The following is a 19,791-nucleotide window of genomic DNA, read 5'->3' as shown; positions in this document are numbered from 1 at the left end:
CCACAAACAAACAAACAAACAAACAAGGCTTTAATGTTGGATTGGGAAGCTGAAAAACCATTTCAGAAGAGAACAGAGATAAACCAAATTGATACTAAAACTGCACGGATCAGTCCATGTAATCTTAAGCAATGAAAGACGATCTAAGAGTATTTTTCTCTAAGTTGCCATCAATTTGGCAATTTGAAATTCATCAACCTCATCTGGCAGTTCAGTTTGGAAACCCAATTAAACGAAATCCATGTTCTGAATCGAAGTGATGATTGGAATCAGATTAGGGCCAGTTGATATATTGTTAAGGGTAAGTCTTCATTCTATTCATGTGTTTTGCTGATGTTTAGTTTGGAGAAACGTTTTGAAAAACAGAAGGTTTTCATTTGGGTCAAAAGACTGTCTGGACTTCAGTCTCTGCTTAGAAGTTTCTCAAATCTAAGTATATTGACATGGGTGCCGCAATCATCAGCTCAAAGCATAAATCATACAGTTCCTTCCTTCCTTTCTTACCTGCGGGAGTTTTATCCTCCTGTGCTGAGCTGGATGTCTCAGTGTGACATTTATTTCAGGAAAAAGGCAGGGGCTTTTTGCCTATTTTGATACTAACAATGCCATCAAAGATGATTCAACATTCAATAGTAGTAATTGTGAGAGGGATCTTGGAATCCTAGTGGACAACCATTTAAATAGGAGCCAGCCGTGTGCAGCAGCTGCCAAAAAAGCCAACACAGTTCTAGGCTGCGTCAACAGAGGGATAGAATCAAGATCACGTGAAGGGTTAATACCACTTTATAATGCCTTGGTAAGGCCACACTTGGAATACGGCATTCAGTTTTGGTCACCATGATGTAGAAAAGATGTGGAGACTCTAGAAAGAGTGCAGAGAAGAGCAACAAAGATGATTAGGGGACTGGAGACTAAAACATATGAAGAATGGTTGCAGGAACTGGATATTTCTAGTTTAATGAAAAGAAGGACTAGGGAAGACATGATAGCAGTCTTCCAATATCTCAGGGGTTGCCACAAAGAAGAGAGAGTCAAGCTGTTCTCCAAGGCACCTGAGTGTAGAACAAGAAGCAATGGGTGGAAACTTATCAAGGTGAGAAGCAACTTGGAACTGAGGAGAAATTTCCTGACAGTGAGAACAATTAATTAGTGGAACCACTTACCTCCAGGAGTTGTGAAAACAACACTGGACGTTTTAAAGAAGATGTTGGATATCCATTTGTCTGAAATGGTATAGGGTTTCCTGTCTAGGCAGGGGGTTGGACTAGAAGACCTCCCTTCCAACTGTTATTCTATTCTATTCTATTCTATTCTATTCTATTCTATTCTATTCTTTTCAGGATATTGTACATTCTCTGTCACTCTAGTGCTTGAAGGCAAAGAAATTAATATGGAAAACAGGACAACAAGTAGTTCATTGGATAGAATCTTCTCCTTTGAGGGCTTTTTCAGTTTCTCAGGAGAGTAACAGACTCTGGGATTCATTTTGGAGAGCTCTGCATTTAGTCTTCAACATGCAGGGGTGATCTTCACTTATAAGGAGGTAACACATCTCCGTCTATAGATGTGAATGGCATTTTACTCTGTAATTCACATGATGGTTAAGACGATTTTGGAAAGAGAGTTAAGGATTAAGTTCATACTTGGAATACTGCAGCCAGTTTTGGTCACCACCATATAAAAAGATATTGAGACTCTTGAAAAAGTGCAAAGAAAAGCAACAAAGATGATTAGAATACTGGAGAACAAAACATGATAAATGATTGTAGGAACTGAGTATGCCTAATCCAGGGGTCAGCAACCCAGGGCTCAGGAGCCACATGTGGCTCTTTCATCCCTCTTCTGCAGCTCCCTGTCGCTGGTCAGCACCACAATATTGAGAGGAGCTTCCAGTTGGGGGGGGGGGCAGGGCGTGCCAGGAGAAAACTCTATGGAAAGAGGTGGATTTTCCGGTCAGCTCCACAATTGATAGGGCTTTCAGATACGACAGATACAGAAAAAAGGACACCATACTAGGAGGAGACTCTATGGTGGGGAACAGGACTTCTGATTGGCTTCAGAATTGAACGGGGGGCTTCCTGTTAGGACCGTTTTTTAAAAAAAAACACGAATTTTATTGGTTTTTGAACATTTATAGGGAAAGGTAAAAAGGGTACAAAGAAAATTTTGGCAGCTCCCATGCTAGTGGTAGAAATCCCCCCAAATCTCACAATTTTTACAATGTTAAAAACAACGTATAAAAGATAAGCATAAACAGAATCTTGTTTTACATTATATCAACCATATGTTCAATCATCTCTTTCTTTGTCACTTTCTATTATATCAACAATTATCATAGTATTTCAAATACATTTATTTTTGTGATCTGAGCCTTTTCGATATTTCTCCCTCCTCCCTGTCCCCAGATGGAGCCACAGCCCCCCCCCCTCCTTCATATCTTGCACATTACTACCTTTTTCACCACCTCCCCTATTTTCGTCCTCTAGGAGAGAACTATGTTTTTTAATGAAGGCTTCAGCCTCCTCCACTGTATTAATTCTAATTCTGTTTCCCTCCCAAAAAATCAACATTCCCTCTGGCAATAACCATCTAAACCAAACTCCTTTATTTTGTGGCTCTTTGAGTGTTTAAGGTTGCTGACCCCTGGTCTAATCTAATGAAGAGAAGGACTAGGGATGACATGATTTTCAATACCTGAGGGGCTGCCCCAAAGAAGAGAGGGTCATCTAATTTTCCAAAGCAGCTGAAGGCAGGATAAGAAACAACGGATGGAATCTAATCAAGTAGAGATCCAACCTAGAACTATGGAGAAATTTCTCGACAGTGAACAGCTTGCATTCAGCAGTTGTGGATACTCCAACACTAGAGGCTTTTAAGCAGAGATTCAACAGCTATTTGTCCAGAATGGTATAGGGTCTCCTGCTTGAGTAGCGGGTTGGGCTAGAAGACCTCCAAGCTCCCTTCCAACTGTGTTATGATGCTGCTGTTTCTTAAAGATGCTGATATGATGTTGAACTATATATAGAAAAGGAATTTCTGAACCTGGAGTATAGAAAAAAGGATAATTTTGCATGGTTGGAAGAAAACAGCCATTCCAGGAGAGAAGAGTGAGAGAGAGTGAGAGAGAAGATTGAACGCTCAGATAAAAATCATGGAAAATCTCCTCCTCCTGCATTATGGATTCTGTTATGCAAAAGGGCTTGAAAACATTCTGTCTTTGAAGACGAGCAAAAACCAAAACTCGATTCCTTGAAATATACCGGAATAGAGCATTCTTTGTTAAAAAGGGGAAATTGGGAGCCGCTAGTCTGCTGATTAAAATCATATGATTTGATAAATATGTATCAAGCCTGGAATGTATTTTTGCCAAGTTCTGTTGCTTCCACTGTTGGGGATAAAAATGGCTTTAGGAACTGGGGAGACGAGAAATTGTAGTAGAGAAAGGCTGCCCCTGTGTGGCCACATATTATATTATATATCCCAAAGGTGCTTTTTCAAGAGGCAACTGGGCTTTCTTTGTTTTTCCTTGAAGACATTTTGCTTGTCACCCAAGAAGCAGCTTCTTAGATGAGAAGCAAAACGTCTTCAGGGAAAAACAAAGACAGTCTAGTTGCCTCTTGAAAAAGCACCAGGACCTGGAGGACTGAGAATCACCATAGACAAATATTTAGATCGGGATCTTGGAAAACAAAATTCAGCATGCCGATTCCGTGGATTTGCTCTAAAATCCATTAAATTTAAGAATATCCCTCCCCACAAAAAAGCTCAAACTCAGGTTTTATTCTTTAGTTTGCTCATTTACAGACATTTAAATCTATAGTGCTAAAACACCCAGGCACAGCTAGCCCCCAACTTATGAATGTAATTGTGTGAGAAATTGCAATCCTAAGTCATTGGTCAAGGCATCACCTGACCAAACTTGATAGATAGATAGGTAGGTAGGTAGGTAGGTAGGTAGGTAGGTAGGTAGGTAGGTAGGTAGGCAGGCAGGCAGGCAGGCAGGCAGACAGACGGATGAATGGATAGATGAGGTAGATAGGTAGGTAGGTAGGTAGATAGACAGACAGACAGACAGACAGACAGACAGACAGATGAATGGATAGATGAGGTAGGTAGGTAGGTAGGTAGGTAGGTAGGTAGGTAGGTAGATAGATGATAGATAGATAGATAGATAGATAGATAGATAGATAGATAGATGATATAGATAGATATAGAGATGATATAGATATATATACAGATACAGATAGATAGACAGACAGACAGACGGATGAATGGATAGATGAGGTAGGTAGGTAGGTAGGTAGGTAGGTAGGTAGGTAGATAGATAGATAGATAGATAGATAGATGATAGATAGATGATAGATAGATAGATAGATGATAGATAGATATAGAGATGATATATATATATATATATATATATATATATATATATATATATATATATATATATATATATATATATATATATATATATATATATATATATATATATATATATATATATATATATATATACATACATACATACATACATACATACATACATACATACATACAGATACAGATACAGATACAGATACAGATATATTTATTTATTTGAGGCAGCTTTTAAGTGTATACCATAGTCATTAAGTAAATCCATTTTTTCAATGGGTGTTTTCTGCTAGAAACCAGAAGTAAATGCCAGAAACTGGGGGGGGGGGGGATCATTGCAAATTGTGGTAACGTGATTGTATCATTCACACAGGGATTGCTCCAGATCAGTGCCAAAGGTTACAACACAAGTAGAGTTCAGCTCTGGCAGAGCAACCATTAATACAAAGAAGCAATTATTACAGAATAACAGAATTGGAAGGGAGCCAGGAGGTCTTCTAGTACAATCCTCTACTATTTCAGACAAATGGTTGTCCACTCTCTTCTTAAAAGCCTCTAGTGATGGAGCACTCTTAATTTGTGAAGGCAAGCCTTTTCACCAGTTAATTGTTCTTCTCACTGTCAGGAAATTTCACCTTAATTCTAGGTATGGTTGGTTGGTTGCCCAATTCTTGCAACTGTTCTTCATATACCTTAAGCCCCCTAATCATCTTTGTTGCTCTTCTCTGCACTCTTTCCAAAGTCGCAACATCTTTTTTATAATGTGGTGACCAAAACTGGATGCAATATTCCAAGTGTGGTCTTACCAAGACCTTATAGAGTGTTACTAACACTTCACGTGATCTTGATGCTATCCCTCTGTTAGTGCAGCCTAGGACTGCATTGGCTTTTTTGGCAACTGCAGCACAGCCCTGGCTCATATTTAAGTGTTTGCCTACTAGGAGAATACAAGTCAGTTCAGATTAGCTCTTGCATCCAATCAGGAGAGAACTAAATCTGTCAGCTCCGAGCCTTGCAAATAACATAAGGGCTTTGGTTTTTCATGCCCACCAATGAAAGAGAAGCAAATGAATGCAAATATTGCATTCATTCAAATAATTCATGAGAGAGGAATCACCCACTCATAGAGATTGGAAGAGAGCAATCAGGAGAGAACTAAATCTGTCAGCTCAGAGCCTTGCAAATAACATAAGGGCTTTGGTTTTTCATGCCCACTTTCATTGGTGGTATTTCATTTTGTGGTATCCTTCCCCTGGAGTGGGGAGGGAATGGAGATTTTGCAGTATCCTTTCCCTGGAGTGGGGAGGGAATGGAGATTTTGTAGTATCCTTCCCCTGGAGTGGGGAGGGAATGGAGATTTTGCAGTATCCTTCCCCTGGAGTGGGGAGGGAATGGGGATTTTGCAATATCCTTCCCCTGGAGTGGGGAGGGAATGGAGATTTTGCAGGATCCTTCCCCTGGAGTGGAGAGGGAATGGAGACTTTGCAGTATCCTTCCCCTGGAGTGGGGAGGGAATGGAGATTTTGCAGTATCCTTCCCCTGGAGTGGGGAGGGAATGGAGGTTTTGCAGTATCCTTCCCCTGGAGTGGGGAGGGAATGGAGATTTTGCAGTATCCTTCCCCTGGAGTGGGGAGGGAATGGGGATTTTGCAATATCCTTCCCCTGGAGTGGGGAGGGAATGGAGATTTTGCAGGATCCTTCCCCTGGAGTGGAGAGGGAATGGAGACTTTGCAGTATCCTTCCCCTGGAGTGGGGAGGGAATGGAGATTTTGCAGTATCCTTCCCCTGGAGTGGGGAGGGAATGGAGGTTTTGCAGTATCCTTCCCCTGGAGTGGGGAGGGAATGGAGATTTTGCAGGATCCTTCCCCTGGAGTGGGGAGGGAATGGGGATTTTGCAATATCCTTCCCCTGGAGTGGGGAGGGAATGGAGATTTTGCAGGATCCTTCCCCTGGAGTGGGGAGGGAATGGAGGTTTTGCAGTATCCTTCCCCTGGAGTGGGGAGGGAATGGAGATTTTGCAGTATCCTTTCCCTGGAGTGGGGAGGGAATGGAGATTTTGCAGGATCCTTCCCCTGGAGTGGGGAGGGAATGGAGATTTTGCAGTATCCTTCCCCTGGAGTGTGGAGGGAATGGGGATTTTGCAGTATCCTTCCCCTGGAGTGGGGAGGGAATGGGGATTTTGCAGTATCCTTCCCCTGGAGTGGGGAGGGAATGGAGACTTTGCAGTTTCCTTCCCCTGGAGTGGGGAGGGAGATTTTGCAGTTTCCTTCCCCTGCCGTGCCCACCAAGCCATGCCCACAGAACTGGTAATATATATTTTTTTAATTTCACCAATGCTTGAGTCTCTTTGCACCCACAAGAGAGTCCAGCCCATCTTGAATTCCATAGACTCTTATCTACCACCAATTTGCTTTGACCATTAGTATTTCAGATTCTTGTAGGGAGTGTTAGCTTATAATAAACCTATATTCATTTGAACCATCTGGGCTCCTGATTTCCTGCACTTGACACTTTTGTTTTAGTTAGAGAGTTTTTGTATCAGAAAATTAAAAGTCATTACTGTGTAACAAGACCCCAGGAGAATCAACTCAAGGGAAGTTTTGACACTGTATTTCAAAACATTCCAAGTATGTCGATAGCTTAATCAAAGCAGAGACATACCAGGAGGAGCATTTAATACTCTTAAAATACTCCCAGTGAAGTCATGCAAGGAGGCAAATACCAACACAAATTGTAAGAAAAATTGGAATCCTATGAACAGATGACCTGCTGGTTAAAATCTAAGCCAAAATGCCAACATCAACTACATAGGAAGGGATCAGCACTGGATTTGATTTCAAGATTTTACTGTGCATCTGTATTCAAACAAGCAGTACTTCCTTATAGCAAGCAACCTCAGTTTTCCCTTTTTTCCATCTGCAGTACCGGTATAAATAATACAAAAAGAAGTACATTCGTTATACAATCTACATAAAGAATACTTGAATAATATATGTGCTTTGTGCTTATCAAAAGTGCAACATAAATGTCTATTGTTATAACTCATCTAAAGGTAAAGGTTTCCCTCGCACATATGTGCTAGTCATTCCCGACTCTAGGGGGCGGTGCTCATCTCCGTTTCAAAGCCGAAGAGCCAGCGCTGTCCGAAGACGTCTCTGTGGTCATGTGGCCGGCATAACTAAATGCCGAAGGCTCACGGAATGCTCTTCCCTTCCCACCAAAGCAGTCCCTATTTTTCTACTTGAATTTTTACATGCTTTCGAACTGCTAGGTAGTCAGAAGCTGGGACAAGTAACGGGAGCTCACTCTGTTACGCAGCACTAGGGATTCGAACCCTCAAACTGCCGACCTTCTGAATGACAAGCTCAGCATCTTAGCCACTGAGCCACAGCATCCCTACATAACTCATCTAGAGGATGCTAATAGCAGAATATATTATTCTAGATATTTAATGTGTTTATTAAAATATACTATGTGTGTTTAAATATATTGCATACATTCTATATAGAAACTTGTTCTGACAGGAGTGAAAAGTGCAAAGTACAGGTATTATTTCTGTGCATTGGTTTGAATCCACCATAATGTTGTAGCAATAAGAGGATACCTTTTATTTAGTGCAGAATCTCAATGGAGCAGGGGAATTCTCTCCTTAGCTGTGCTTGGGTCCTATCAGTTGCCACTTTATGCTTCCTTGTGCTTCACTGCTATGAGGTAACAGACTGCCATGAACTGTGGGGAGGGAGAATCAGGGGGCGTGGAACGCTTGGGGAAAGGAAAGTAAGTGCTGTATCTCCTCAAGATGCTGCCTCAAGGTCACCCAGCTGGAAGAAAGTGGGGGCTGCATACTAAACTATGCTTTGATTGACTGTTATGAAAATACCTGGACCTGATTGGTCACCCCGGGGTGGGCAATGATAGCTAAGGGAAGAAGCGAACTTAGGGATTTTGGTGTGTGATTCTCAGTTCTGGCTTTGCATTACTACAATACATTCGACCTCTAGTAAACTATACTTTTCTCAACAAATGGAGCCAAGCTAAATCATTTCTATTTAGAGGCGTAAGTTGTGGCTGGTCTGATGGGTCCTTTCTCTCTACCCCCATCCTTTTTAGGATCTCCCTGAAAATATGCCCCAGATGTTGAAGAACCCCCTGGAATGTGAGGAAACAAGGCTTCTTTGGGACCCCCCCCCCAAAAAAAAACAGCCCTGATCTCAGGAATGGTTGGGGTGATTCTCTGCTTGAGGGCTATTCCCACTGTAGGAACCTATGTCAGAGTAGGTCCAATGAACTATTGTCCTACCTATAAAGGTAGCCTTTGACAGGCGATGATTCGTTTAATAGCCGTTCAAAGTCAGAACAGTGCCGAAAAAAGTGATTGATGATCGGTCCTTGCATTTATGACCATCGCAGGACCCCCCACAATCACGCAATCGTGATTTAGGCAACTTGGCAACTGTTGTGCATGTAGGATGGCTATAGCATCCTGGGATCATGCGATCCCCATTAGCAATCTTCCCAGCCGGCTTCTGGCAAGCAAAGCCAACGAGGAAGCTAGCAGGGAAGGTTGCAAATTGCAATCACCCGATGTTTTGCTGTGGCAAAAAAAGGCTGTGAGGTTGGGCGTGGTGCTTCACTTAATGAGTGTACCATGTGAAAATGCATTGGATGCTCCCAACTGGTGTCGTAAGCTGAGGACTATCTGTTCATCAAAAAGAAAAAAAAATGGCAACTATTGGAGAACAGTTTTCCTTCGATGCGACTATTATTATTATTTGGCTCAAGTACAAGATAGAGCTGTGTAAAGACAAGCTACTCAAAGCGCCTAGTTGGCCCTTCTGCAACATTAATCCTCTCATCATGGGATGTGTCATCCCACACGTCAAATATAGCATCTCTTATTCAGTGGCTGCATCGATTCTGAAGATGCAGAAAAACGAATGGGCTCTCCCTAGTTCTGGCAAGATTTGGGGCAAAGCTGGAATTTCATCCCCAAAGTACCGTATTTTTTGAAGTATTGGACACACCTTTTTCCCTCAAAAAAGAGGGTGAAAATCTGAGTGCGTCTTATACACTGAATGCAGCATTTGTGTCCTCCCAAAACCCCACCCGCTTTGCAAAAATGGCCATGCATAGCCTTTAGGAGGATTCCAGGGTGCTCCTGGGGGCTGGGGAGGGCAAAAAGGAACCAAAAACGGCCCAGGAGCACTCTATAAGCCTCCTAAAGGCTATGCATGCCACTTTTGTGACAGAAAATGGGCCCGTTTTCGTGAAAAAAGGGCCATTTTTGGAAGGACTGCGGAGTGCAAAAACTTTTTTTTAATTTGCCTGTTCAAAATCTTGGTGCATCTTATACTCCGGTGCATCTTATACTCCGAAAAATACGGCAACTTGGCTGATGCAAACAACATCCACTCCCACTGAGAAAACTGATTGTGAAGCTATTCAGGAGTTGGATTTGGAACCTAAACTAGTTAGCTCTGTGACATTGTCCTATTTTTCTAATCCAAAGCTTGAGAAATTATATATGATGGTCCACCCAACAGTTAGGAGCGAACCATCATTTCGCACTGTTTACAATTTGGAAAGTAAATGGCATCTGAAGAGAGGGAAGAAGGAAGAGGAAGTCATCACATTGGTGACAATCTGGTCCCACCTGTCTCTCTTTACAAATGTTTGTATTGTGCATTTGCAACCCAGAGATTACAGGCCAAAGAAGGGTTTTTAACAGCAACACACACATGTGTACAAAACGGAGCTCCCTCTTGGGCTCTATCAGTCTCTGCAACTCACAGCTCCACCAGGTCATCGCTGGAAAGTATCTTGATAGTGATTTGACCTGGTACTTCTGCTTCTTGCTGGCCTCTGCCATGGAGTTGATACTTCTGAAGATCCCGAGGGTTACTAGGTGATCCAGACAACCGGACTTCTCCCAGGAACCGGTCAAAGAAAGCATTGTGCCAGACCTAAAGTGAAGAGAAGAAGACAAAGAAAAATCTACCGTTGCCTTTATACAAAACGTCTTTCCTTAGTTAAAAGGATATTGTCCAAAGCAAAAGTTCTCATCCAGAAGTTCTCCAACCTTTGCTCAGAGCTTATTCTCCGTTTCACATCTTTTTGGCCAAATTCCCTGGGATTAAAAAAACTGTTTTCTTAACAGTGTGGTTGGATTTATTTAACTGTAATGCAATTGTGAAAATCATGTGCATTTTTAAAAAGAGTTTTATTGTTTTTCAATTACAAAAATAAACATTCCATCTTTCCGTATTCAGTGTGTCGTCTGGGTACAAGCATCTTTGTGCAACATCGTTCCTCTTTTGCCACATCTTTCACATTCATATTAACATTATTTCTCTAGGCTTAGTATTATAATATATTAAGCATTTAAACATTATAAAACTCTCCATTTTTATTCTTACTATCTTGTACTAATAATATATCAGCATTAAACATCATTATTCTTAACATACACATACCAACCGTTTTATATATTTATCTAAGTGTGTAATCTACTTATTTTTTAGTTTTCTTCATTTCCAAACTCCTCTTTTTTCCTCCAACCATTGGTAAAATACTTCCCAAATCATATAATATTCAGTTTTCTCTTTCTCTTTAATTGCTAATGTTAGTCTATTCTTAATGCTCCAACACTGGAAGTCTTCAAGATGTTGGATAGCCATTTGTCTGGAATGGTATAGGGTTTCCTGCCTAGGCAGGAGGTTGGACTAGAAGACCTCCAAGGTCCCTTCCAACTCTGCTATTGTATTGTATTGTATTCTACTCTATTCATTTTCTCTATTCTATTCTATTCATTTTCTCATTCTATTCCTGTTCTATTCATTTTCTCTATTCTATTCTATTCATTTTCTCTATTCTGTTCTATTCTATTTTATCCATTTTCTCTATTCTATTCTATTCACTTTCTCATATTCTATTCATTTTCTCTATTCTATTCATTTTCTCATATTCTATTCTATTCATTTTCTCATATTCTATTCTTTATTCCTATTCTATTCATTTTCTCATATTCTATTCCTATTCTATTCATTTTCTCTATTCTATTCTATTCTTTCTGGATGTTAGCAACTTGGAGATATTTTCGGGTGGGAATGCAACATATAGACAAAGGATTTAGAAGCTTTCCACTGCATTTTTTCGGGATTAAAAAGTAAAAAAAAAATATTTGAAAGACCATCTCGCAAATGCATGCAGTGACTATTCCAACTCAAAGGGCATCCAGGCTGTCAGTACTAATAGGAAAAAAAGATATCTCTGTGGAGAAATCTGGCAGCATTCCACTCTCTCTTCCTCTTGTCACCACTGAGGCTGCTGCCAGATAGCTCCTGGCAGATTTCCCTGAATAAAAATACAATGCAGTTGCCTTCTGCTTTGTACAAATCCAGCAGTGTTTAAACCAGGGGTGTCCAAACTTGGGAACTTTAAGACTTGTGGACTTCAACTCCCAGAATTCCCCAGCCTGGGGAATTCTGAGAGTTGAAGTCCACAAGTCTTAAAGTTCCCAAGTTTGGACACCCCTGGTTTAAACTTTAAATACCGGCGAGTGAATCTAGGAAGCTGTGGCTTAGCAGAATAACAGAGTTGGAAGAGACCTTGGAGGTCTACTAGTCCAACCCTCTGCTCAAGCAGGAGACCCTATGTCATTCCAGACAAAGGACCATCCAAACTCTTCTTAAAAACCTCCAGTGTTGGAGGACCCACAACCTCTGAAGGCAAGTCGCTCTGCTGGGTAATTGTTCCATCTATCAGGAAATTTTCCTTAGTTCTAGGTTGCTTTTCTCTTTGTTCAGTTTGTTCTGCCTTCAGGTGCTCTGGAGAATAAGTTGAACCCCCTCTTCCTTTGTGGCAGCCCCTCAAATATTGGAACACTGCTATCATGTCACCCCTAGTCCTTTTTCCCCCCATTAAACTAGGCCAGGGGTCGGCAACCTTAAACCCTCAAAGAGCCACAAAGGTCCTAACTGGAAGCCTCAATTCAATGGCTCCATTCAATTCTGGAGCCAACCGGAAGTCTGGTTCCCCCACCATAGAGTCTCCTCCTAGCGCAGCGTCCTTTTTCCTCTGCCAACCAGAAGTCCAGTTCCCCCACCATAGAGTCTCCTCCTAGCGCGGCATCCTTTTTCCTCTACCTGTCCTAACCGAAAGTCCTATCAATTGTAGGGCCGACCGGCGACAGGGAGCCGCAGCAGAGGGATGAAAGAGCCACATGCGGCTCCAGAGCCGCAGGTTGCCGACCCCTAAAATAGACATACCCAGTTCCTGCAATTTGGCTTGTTGGACAGATTTGGGTTGAGAAGAACTGACTGATTCTAGTTTCCAGGACAAGGGCTGGATTTAAATCTGGATTCCTCCCTATATACGCCCCCTCGCTTAATCCTGATTCAAGTTCTTTTTTTAAAAAAAAAATAGCTTTCATTCAACATTTTTTAAACATTAAAATCACAGTTACACTTTTACAGCTTTCCGCTTTCGGTTTTTTTTTTCTAATCTCGAATTTTCCATTCTAAGGCCCATTGTTTTATACATACAACTCCTTATTTCACTCATTTTTAAATTATTTTCACTCATGAGTTACTCATTTTTATAATATATACAACATTTACATCTCTGTCACTTTCTAAATATATACCATTTCGTTATACTTTCTATGTATTCATTATGCATTAATTTTACATCTCATTTCTAGCCAATTATACCACCTATTCCATGTTTTATAATACTCCGTTTCCTCTCTATCCCTTAGTTCCATCATTAATTTATCCATTTCTGCACATTCTAGCACCTTTTTTTTATGATCTCTGCGTTTATATTGGTACAATGTTTGTCTCAGAAATCTATCACAGCAGGTGCCCAAAGTGTCTGTCTGCCTTACGCAGAGTTTATTTGGTTTTTATACAGTTTCAACAAGCAAAGCAAGAGCATAGGTAGCAACGGCATCTTATTGGTACATTCTACTTGTCAGTCTCTAAGACCATCCCAGCCAGGGTAGAATCTCACATAACACAACAGTTCCTGGTAGTGCTTGGTTCCACTAATTAGTTGAGCTCTAAACAGTTGAGGTAATCGGTTACTGAGATCATGGCAGTTTGCTGCGCATGTCTGTATGTAACCTTTGTATAACCTCTACAGTGCAAAATGAATATTCATCTCTTGATAAGATGGATGGCAAACAAATTCAATAAATCAATGAAATAAACATATATTATTAAGCACAAAAGTTGTGCAAATACAGATCCCATTGATTCTCTTACCTGCACAATAATGGGGCTGTCAACCTTCCTTTTGTAGAAAATAGCCTGGGTGTTGAAAACTGCAGCCCCAGTGACTTTCTGGGAGGGAGAACGGATCTTGCTGTTCTCACACTTGATAATTATATAAGGGTTGGTTTCTGAAAAAGTACATTATCATAAAAAAAACATTTATAAAACCGTTAGAGGAAGCCCTCAACCTATGACCACAATTGAGCCCAAAATTTATGTTGCTGAGTAAAACATTTGTGAAGTGACTTTCCCCCCTGCCCCATTTTATGACTTTTCTCATCACGTGTGTTAAGTGAATCACTGCAGTCGTTAAATGAGTAACATGGTTGTTAAGTTAATTTGGTTTCCTCATTGATTTGGCTTGTCAGAAGGTCGCAAAAGGGGATCGCGTGACCCCAGGACATTGCAGCCGTCATAAATGTGAGTCAGTAGTCAAGCATCTGAATATAAATCAGGTGACCATGGGGATGCCGCAACGGTCATAAGTGGGGAAAATGGTCATGTCGCTTTTGTCAGTGCCATTGTAACTTTGTCATTAAACAGTCCTAAACCCTACTTATGATTAAAACACTTTCATTAACCCTGTTGAGAGACTCAATCCATGGTAATTGATTTACGGAGATTAATATATGGAGAGTCACTGACAACAATAACTTAACTGCCTGCTTAAATAATAACAGGGACTTGTGTAATCTAGAAGAGGATGCCAAATAAAGTATTATGAGAGCTGAAAAAAACAACAAAATAACAAAATAGCAGTATAATAGAATTTGAAGGGACTTTAGAGGTCTTCTAGTCCAACTCCCTCAAGTAGCTGATCCTATACCGTTCTAGAGAAATGGCTGTCTAAAATATCCAGTGACGGAGCACCCACAAGTTCTGGAGGTAACCCATTCCATGGATTAATTGTTCTCACTACCAGGAAATTTCTCTTTACTTCTAGATTGGATCTCTCTTTAATGTGTTTCCATTCATTGCTTCTTGTCCTGACTTTAGGTGCCAAGTTAAAAGTTGTGCTATTTATTATGCAGATGGGTGCGGTCCAAAAAAAAAGGGGGGCTGTTTTCACTCAGTAAATTAGTTTAGTAATATACAGTCAACACAAGATTGCTGTGCTCCATAAATATTGAGATAAGCCTTAATGTTGTGATGGTGAAACTATTAGCACGCATGCTGGAGGTGAGACTCAGAGCCCTCTCTGTGGGGGCATGCGCACTATCGCCAGCTGCTCTTCTGGTTTACAGCATGCATGTCCATTTTGGGGGGGTTGAAAATTTGGGAAATGGCCTGTTTTTTGGCCGTTTTCCAGACTGTTTTTCAGGGAATTTTCAGGCTGTTTTTTCAAGCTGTTTTGGGACCAAAACCCAGCTGGAAAATGGCCCCCAAAACAGCCTGAAAACAGCCGCCAACAACAGCCAAAAAACAGGCATGCGCACGCCAGCCAGCTGGTCTTTGGGTTTCCGGTGCTTTGGCACGCACATGCACAGGTATTCTGGTTTGGGCACTTAGTTCCAAAAAGGTTCGCCATCACTGCCTTAATAGATATTGAGCATAGAAGGACCTTGGGAGCTAACAGCAACTCTCCCCTGATGCTCGTTAGGTACATTTAGATTCTGCACTTCGCCGTGTCAAGCTAGCATTGTCAAAAGTTGGATATTATGGGAATTGTAGTCCAATATCCCCATTTGGAGTTTTGGTTCCTTGCGTGAAAATCCTCATAAACCAGGTTATGAAAGAGACCATCGTGACACTTACTTTTATTTATATATAAGCCACTTTTCCTATTTATGTAAGTGGTTTTATAACTTTCCTACAATAAAGTATGGTCTCAAAAAAGCACAGTATGAACATATACTCAAGATGTCCATATTAATCCACGTCTATTTTTATATTGTCAATAAATGTGAATTCCCCTCTTGATCTCAAGGAACAAATCTTGTAATGGATTTTGGAGCATGACGTCTTGAAGGGAAAGGCTTACAATTACCAATGAAGTCCATCAGAACATTTTCCTTCTTTCTGATATTTCTCTTACAACGATCTAGATTTATTCGCCCAACTATACATTACGGTAGTTTTCAGCCAGCTATTTCTAAGACAGTCTGCCAATCATGATCAAGAACCGTTGTGTTGGCACCTTATAGCAGAGTCTGCATTTAGCTGTTCACGTAAGATGACAGGAGCAAATATTGGTTTCATGCAGGTAACTATAGGTACAACATACTGTACGTCGCAAAGAGACCAAATGGACCAGCAAACATAACCTTTCAATCAATCGATCATAATAGAGCTGGAAGAGATCTTGGAGGTCTTCTAGTCCAACCCCCTGCTCAGGCTAACCTTTTTTCTAAAAGTGTGCCAAAACTTTGCGTGCATGCTCTATCACACACGCACATGTGCTCACCCACCTGCACCTGCAACCCCACCTGTGCATGTGCATGTGATCCTTTCTCCTGCACATGCACACGCACACACACACACACACATGTGGGAAAAATGGATTCTCCTGGCCCTCCGGAAGGCCAAACATCAGCTGGCCAGTGCACACATGTGCGCCGGAAGGGAGGGACGCCGTGCCGGCAAATATAGCTCCATGCGCCACCTGTGGCACGCGTGTCATAGGTTCGCCAACACGGCCCTAGACCATTCCAGACAAATAATTGTCCAATGTCTTCTTAAAGACCCCCAGGGATGGAGCACCCACAGCTTCTGAAGACAAACTGTTCCACCGGTTACTTGTTCTCATTGTTAGAAAAATTCTCCTTAGTTCTAGGTTGCTTCTCTCTTTGGTTAGTTTCCCTCCATTGTTTCTTGCCTCGCCTTCTGGTGCTTTGGAGAATAGGTTGACACGCCCCCCCTCTCTCTTCTTGGTGGCAACCCCTGACATGACTGTTATCATGTTCCCCCTAGTCCTGTGATGGTGAACCTATGGCACGCATGTCAGAAGTGGCACACTGAGTCCTCTCTGTGGGCGTGTGTGCCTGGTTTTTGCCGGCTTTGGAATGCCGGAAAACAGCCTGAAAATGCCCTGAAAACCGACCTGAAAAATGGCCCAGAAAATGGCCTGAAAATGGGCATTCCTGCGCTGCCCAGCTGGTCTTCGGCTTTCTGGTGCTCAGTCATGCGCAAGGACCAGCTGACTGGCGTGCATGCATGTTCTGGAAACCCAAAGACCAGCTGCTTGGCGCATGCATGCGCACCGCCCAGCTGCTCTCTGGATTCCTGGCACTCTGGTGCTCACACATGCACACACATTCCAATTTGGCACTCAGTGCTGGAAAGGTTTGCCATCCCTGCCCTTTTCTCTAGACTAATTCCTGCAATTGTTCTTTATATGTTTTAAGAACAGTTGCAGGAATTGGATATACTGTATTTTTCGGAGTATAAGATGCACCTTTTTCCCTCAAAAAAAGAGGGTGAAAATCTGGGTGCGCCTTATACACTGAATACAGCATTTTTGGACTCCTGAAACCCCGCCCCCTTCAGCAAAATGGACGTGCATAGCCTTTAGGACGCTTCCAGAGTGCTCCTGGGGCTGCGGAGGGCAAAAATGAGTGAAAAACGGGCCGTTTTTTGCTCGTTTTTGCCCCCCCCAGCCCCCAGGAGCACTCTATAAGCCTCCTAAAGGTTATGCATGCCCCTTTTTTAATGAAAAACAGGCCCATTTTTATGAAAAACGGGGCGTTTTTGGGAGGTCTGCAGAGTGCAAACACATTTTTTTAAAAAATGTGCCTATTCAAAATCTTGATACGCCTTATACTCCGGTGCATCTTATACTATGAAAAATACGGTAGCTAGTCTAGAGAAAAGACTCACTTTGGGATGCAGAAAAAAAACTGGTTTTCCCGGTGGGCTGGACTGGCAAAAAAGTATGTAAAGGAAAACATTTCTCAATATCAGAAATGTTGTCCCAATTAGCAGACAGGCTGTGAAAAGCACATATTTTTCAAGGACTGGGCAAGGAAATTGGCACACATTCTCATCTGTCATGAACATGATCCAACTTCCTTTATCTAACAGATTAGAATCAAGATGAGTTTGGCAGTCTCTGTTTCCTCAACAGTGTGTCATGAAACAACATTGTTCCGTGGATATTTTGAGACAGAAATAATGTTAGGAATGCACAAAGTGAAATGAAAGCAATTTGTTTTACTCTCTGTGCTGTTAGGCAAGTAGTTGAGTAGATGTCACCTGGGAGGACATGCTTCTCTTGGGATTCAATTCAAGCATAAGGAACTAGAGACAATGCAATGTGCTGAAGAAAGAATTTGGTGTATAAAACTTGGACCCAATTCCAAGTTTTGTTGGATACTGAAAAAAAATCCCTATAAGAGGGATCTTGGAAACCTAGTGGACAACCATTTAAATATGAGCCAGCCGTGTGCAGCAGCTGCCAAAAAAGCCAACACAGTCCTAGGCTGCATCAACAGAGGGATAGAATCAAGATCACATGAAGTGTTAATACCACTTTATAATGCCTTGGTAAGGCCACACTTGGAATACTGCATTCAGTTTTGGTCACCATGATATAAAAAAGATGTGGAGACTCTAGAAAGAGTGCAGATAAGAGCAACAAAGATGATTAGGGGACTGGAGACTAAAACATATGAAGAATGGTTGCAGGAATTGGGTATGTCTAGTTTAATGAAAAGAAGGACCAGGGGAGACATGATAGCAGTGTTCTGATATCTCAGGGGCTGCGACAAAGAAGAGGGAGTCAAACTATTCTCCAAAGCACCTAAGAGCAGAACAAGAAGCAATGGGTGGAAACTAATCAAGGAGAGAAGCAACTTAGAACTGAGGAGAAATTTCCTGACAGTTAGAACAATTAATTAGTGGAGTAACTTGCTTCCAGAAGTTGTGAATGCTCCAACACTGGAAGTTTTTAAGAAAGTGATGGATAACCATTTGTCTGAAGTAGTGTAGGGTTTCCAGCCTAGGCAGGGGGGTTGGACTAGAAGACCTCCAAGGTCCCTTCCAACTCTGCTATTGTATTGTATTCTATATGGTTCTGATTTCATTTTTGTTGGTGTTATGGGTTTTCACCTAGGAAGGAAGAAATGGCAAACAACATCTGACAAATCTTGTCAAGAAAACTGCTAGGACACATCCAAGCAATGACTAGGAGTTAATATCAACGTGAAGGCAGAAGACCAAAATGAAGTAATGCCCTTGACTGCATTAAATACTTTCTGAAATACATCACAAGATGTTGAATTCAACATGTCTAAATGTATAGATACAATTTCAGTAGATATAACTCAATTGTTGAAACTTCCATTAAGTCTCTGGAGTAAAATGATCATTATTATGATATTTAACTATAAATTAATAAGAACGATTTTATGGCTGGCTAAACTGATGGCTGAATAGAGGTTACTTTATGGTGAGGGCAGCTTCAACTTGACAGATTTTCAATTATATCATTGAGCTTTTATTCTATATTTTGTGGAATCAGACTTTTTATTAATACTACCCTCTTTAGGGCTATTTGAAGAGATAATATGCAATATGCACTTTGATATCTTTACTAGTTTTAGGGTCCTGGTATATTAAACAAGCTTCTAAGGTCCTAAATGTATTAGGTAGCGACGCAGTGGCTCAGTGGCTAAGACGTTGAGCTTGTCGATCAGAAAGGTCGGCAGTTCAGCAGTTCAAATCCCTAATGCTGCGTAATGGAGTGAGCTCCTGTTGCTTGTCCCAGCTTCTGCCAACCTAGCAGTTCAAAAGCATGTAAAAATGCAAGTAGAAAATTAGGAACCACCTTTGGTAGGGGAAAGTAACAGCATTCTGTGCGCCTTTGGCATTTAGTCATGCCAGCCACATGACCACGGAGACGTCTTCGGACAATGCTGGCTCTTTGGCTTTGAAACGGAGATGAGCACTGCCCCCTAGAGTCAGGAACAACTAGCACATATGTGCGAGGGGAAACTTTACCTTTAAATATATTTGGTTATTAGCAGGCAAGTGGTTATGTTTTGATCCCAAATCAAAAAAAACCTTAATATTATGGAATAATTTGGATCTGAAAATAGTGGTGAAGATGTTTTATTGGAGTGATGGGAAGCTATAGCATCAATAGTAGGAGAACAACGGGCAGAATTGGGGGATGGGGGGATTAAGTGCATCATTAGCTTTGAGT

At 41.4% G+C, this 19,791-nt stretch overlaps 1 protein-coding gene across 4 annotated transcripts in view; it reads right to left on the bottom strand.

The window, feature by feature from the left end:
- The window catches only part of CAPN6 (calpain 6), a 106,342-nt gene that overhangs the window by 14,685 nt on the left and 71,866 nt on the right, over positions 1-19,791 (bottom strand). For 3 of the 4 annotated variants that reach the window (XM_081963988.1, XM_081963991.1, XM_081963989.1), the window contains exons 12-13: positions 13,641-13,777; positions 10,165-10,337 (exon numbers count right to left, since the gene is read on the bottom strand). In XM_081963988.1, coding sequence (XP_081820114.1) covers positions 10,165-10,337; positions 13,641-13,777 — 310 coding nt within the window. Of the gene's footprint in view, positions 1-10,036; positions 10,338-13,640; positions 13,778-19,791 lie in introns of those variants that run through there. The other variant, XM_081963990.1, reaches the window with a different exon arrangement.

Source organism: Natrix helvetica, assembly GCF_964273705.1.
Source record: "Natrix helvetica genome assembly, chromosome: 11".
Lineage (NCBI taxonomy): Eukaryota > Metazoa > Chordata > Lepidosauria > Squamata > Natricidae > Natrix > Natrix helvetica.
Note: the sequence above shows the minus strand (reverse complement) of the source record. Positions and strands in the feature narration are given on the sequence as shown.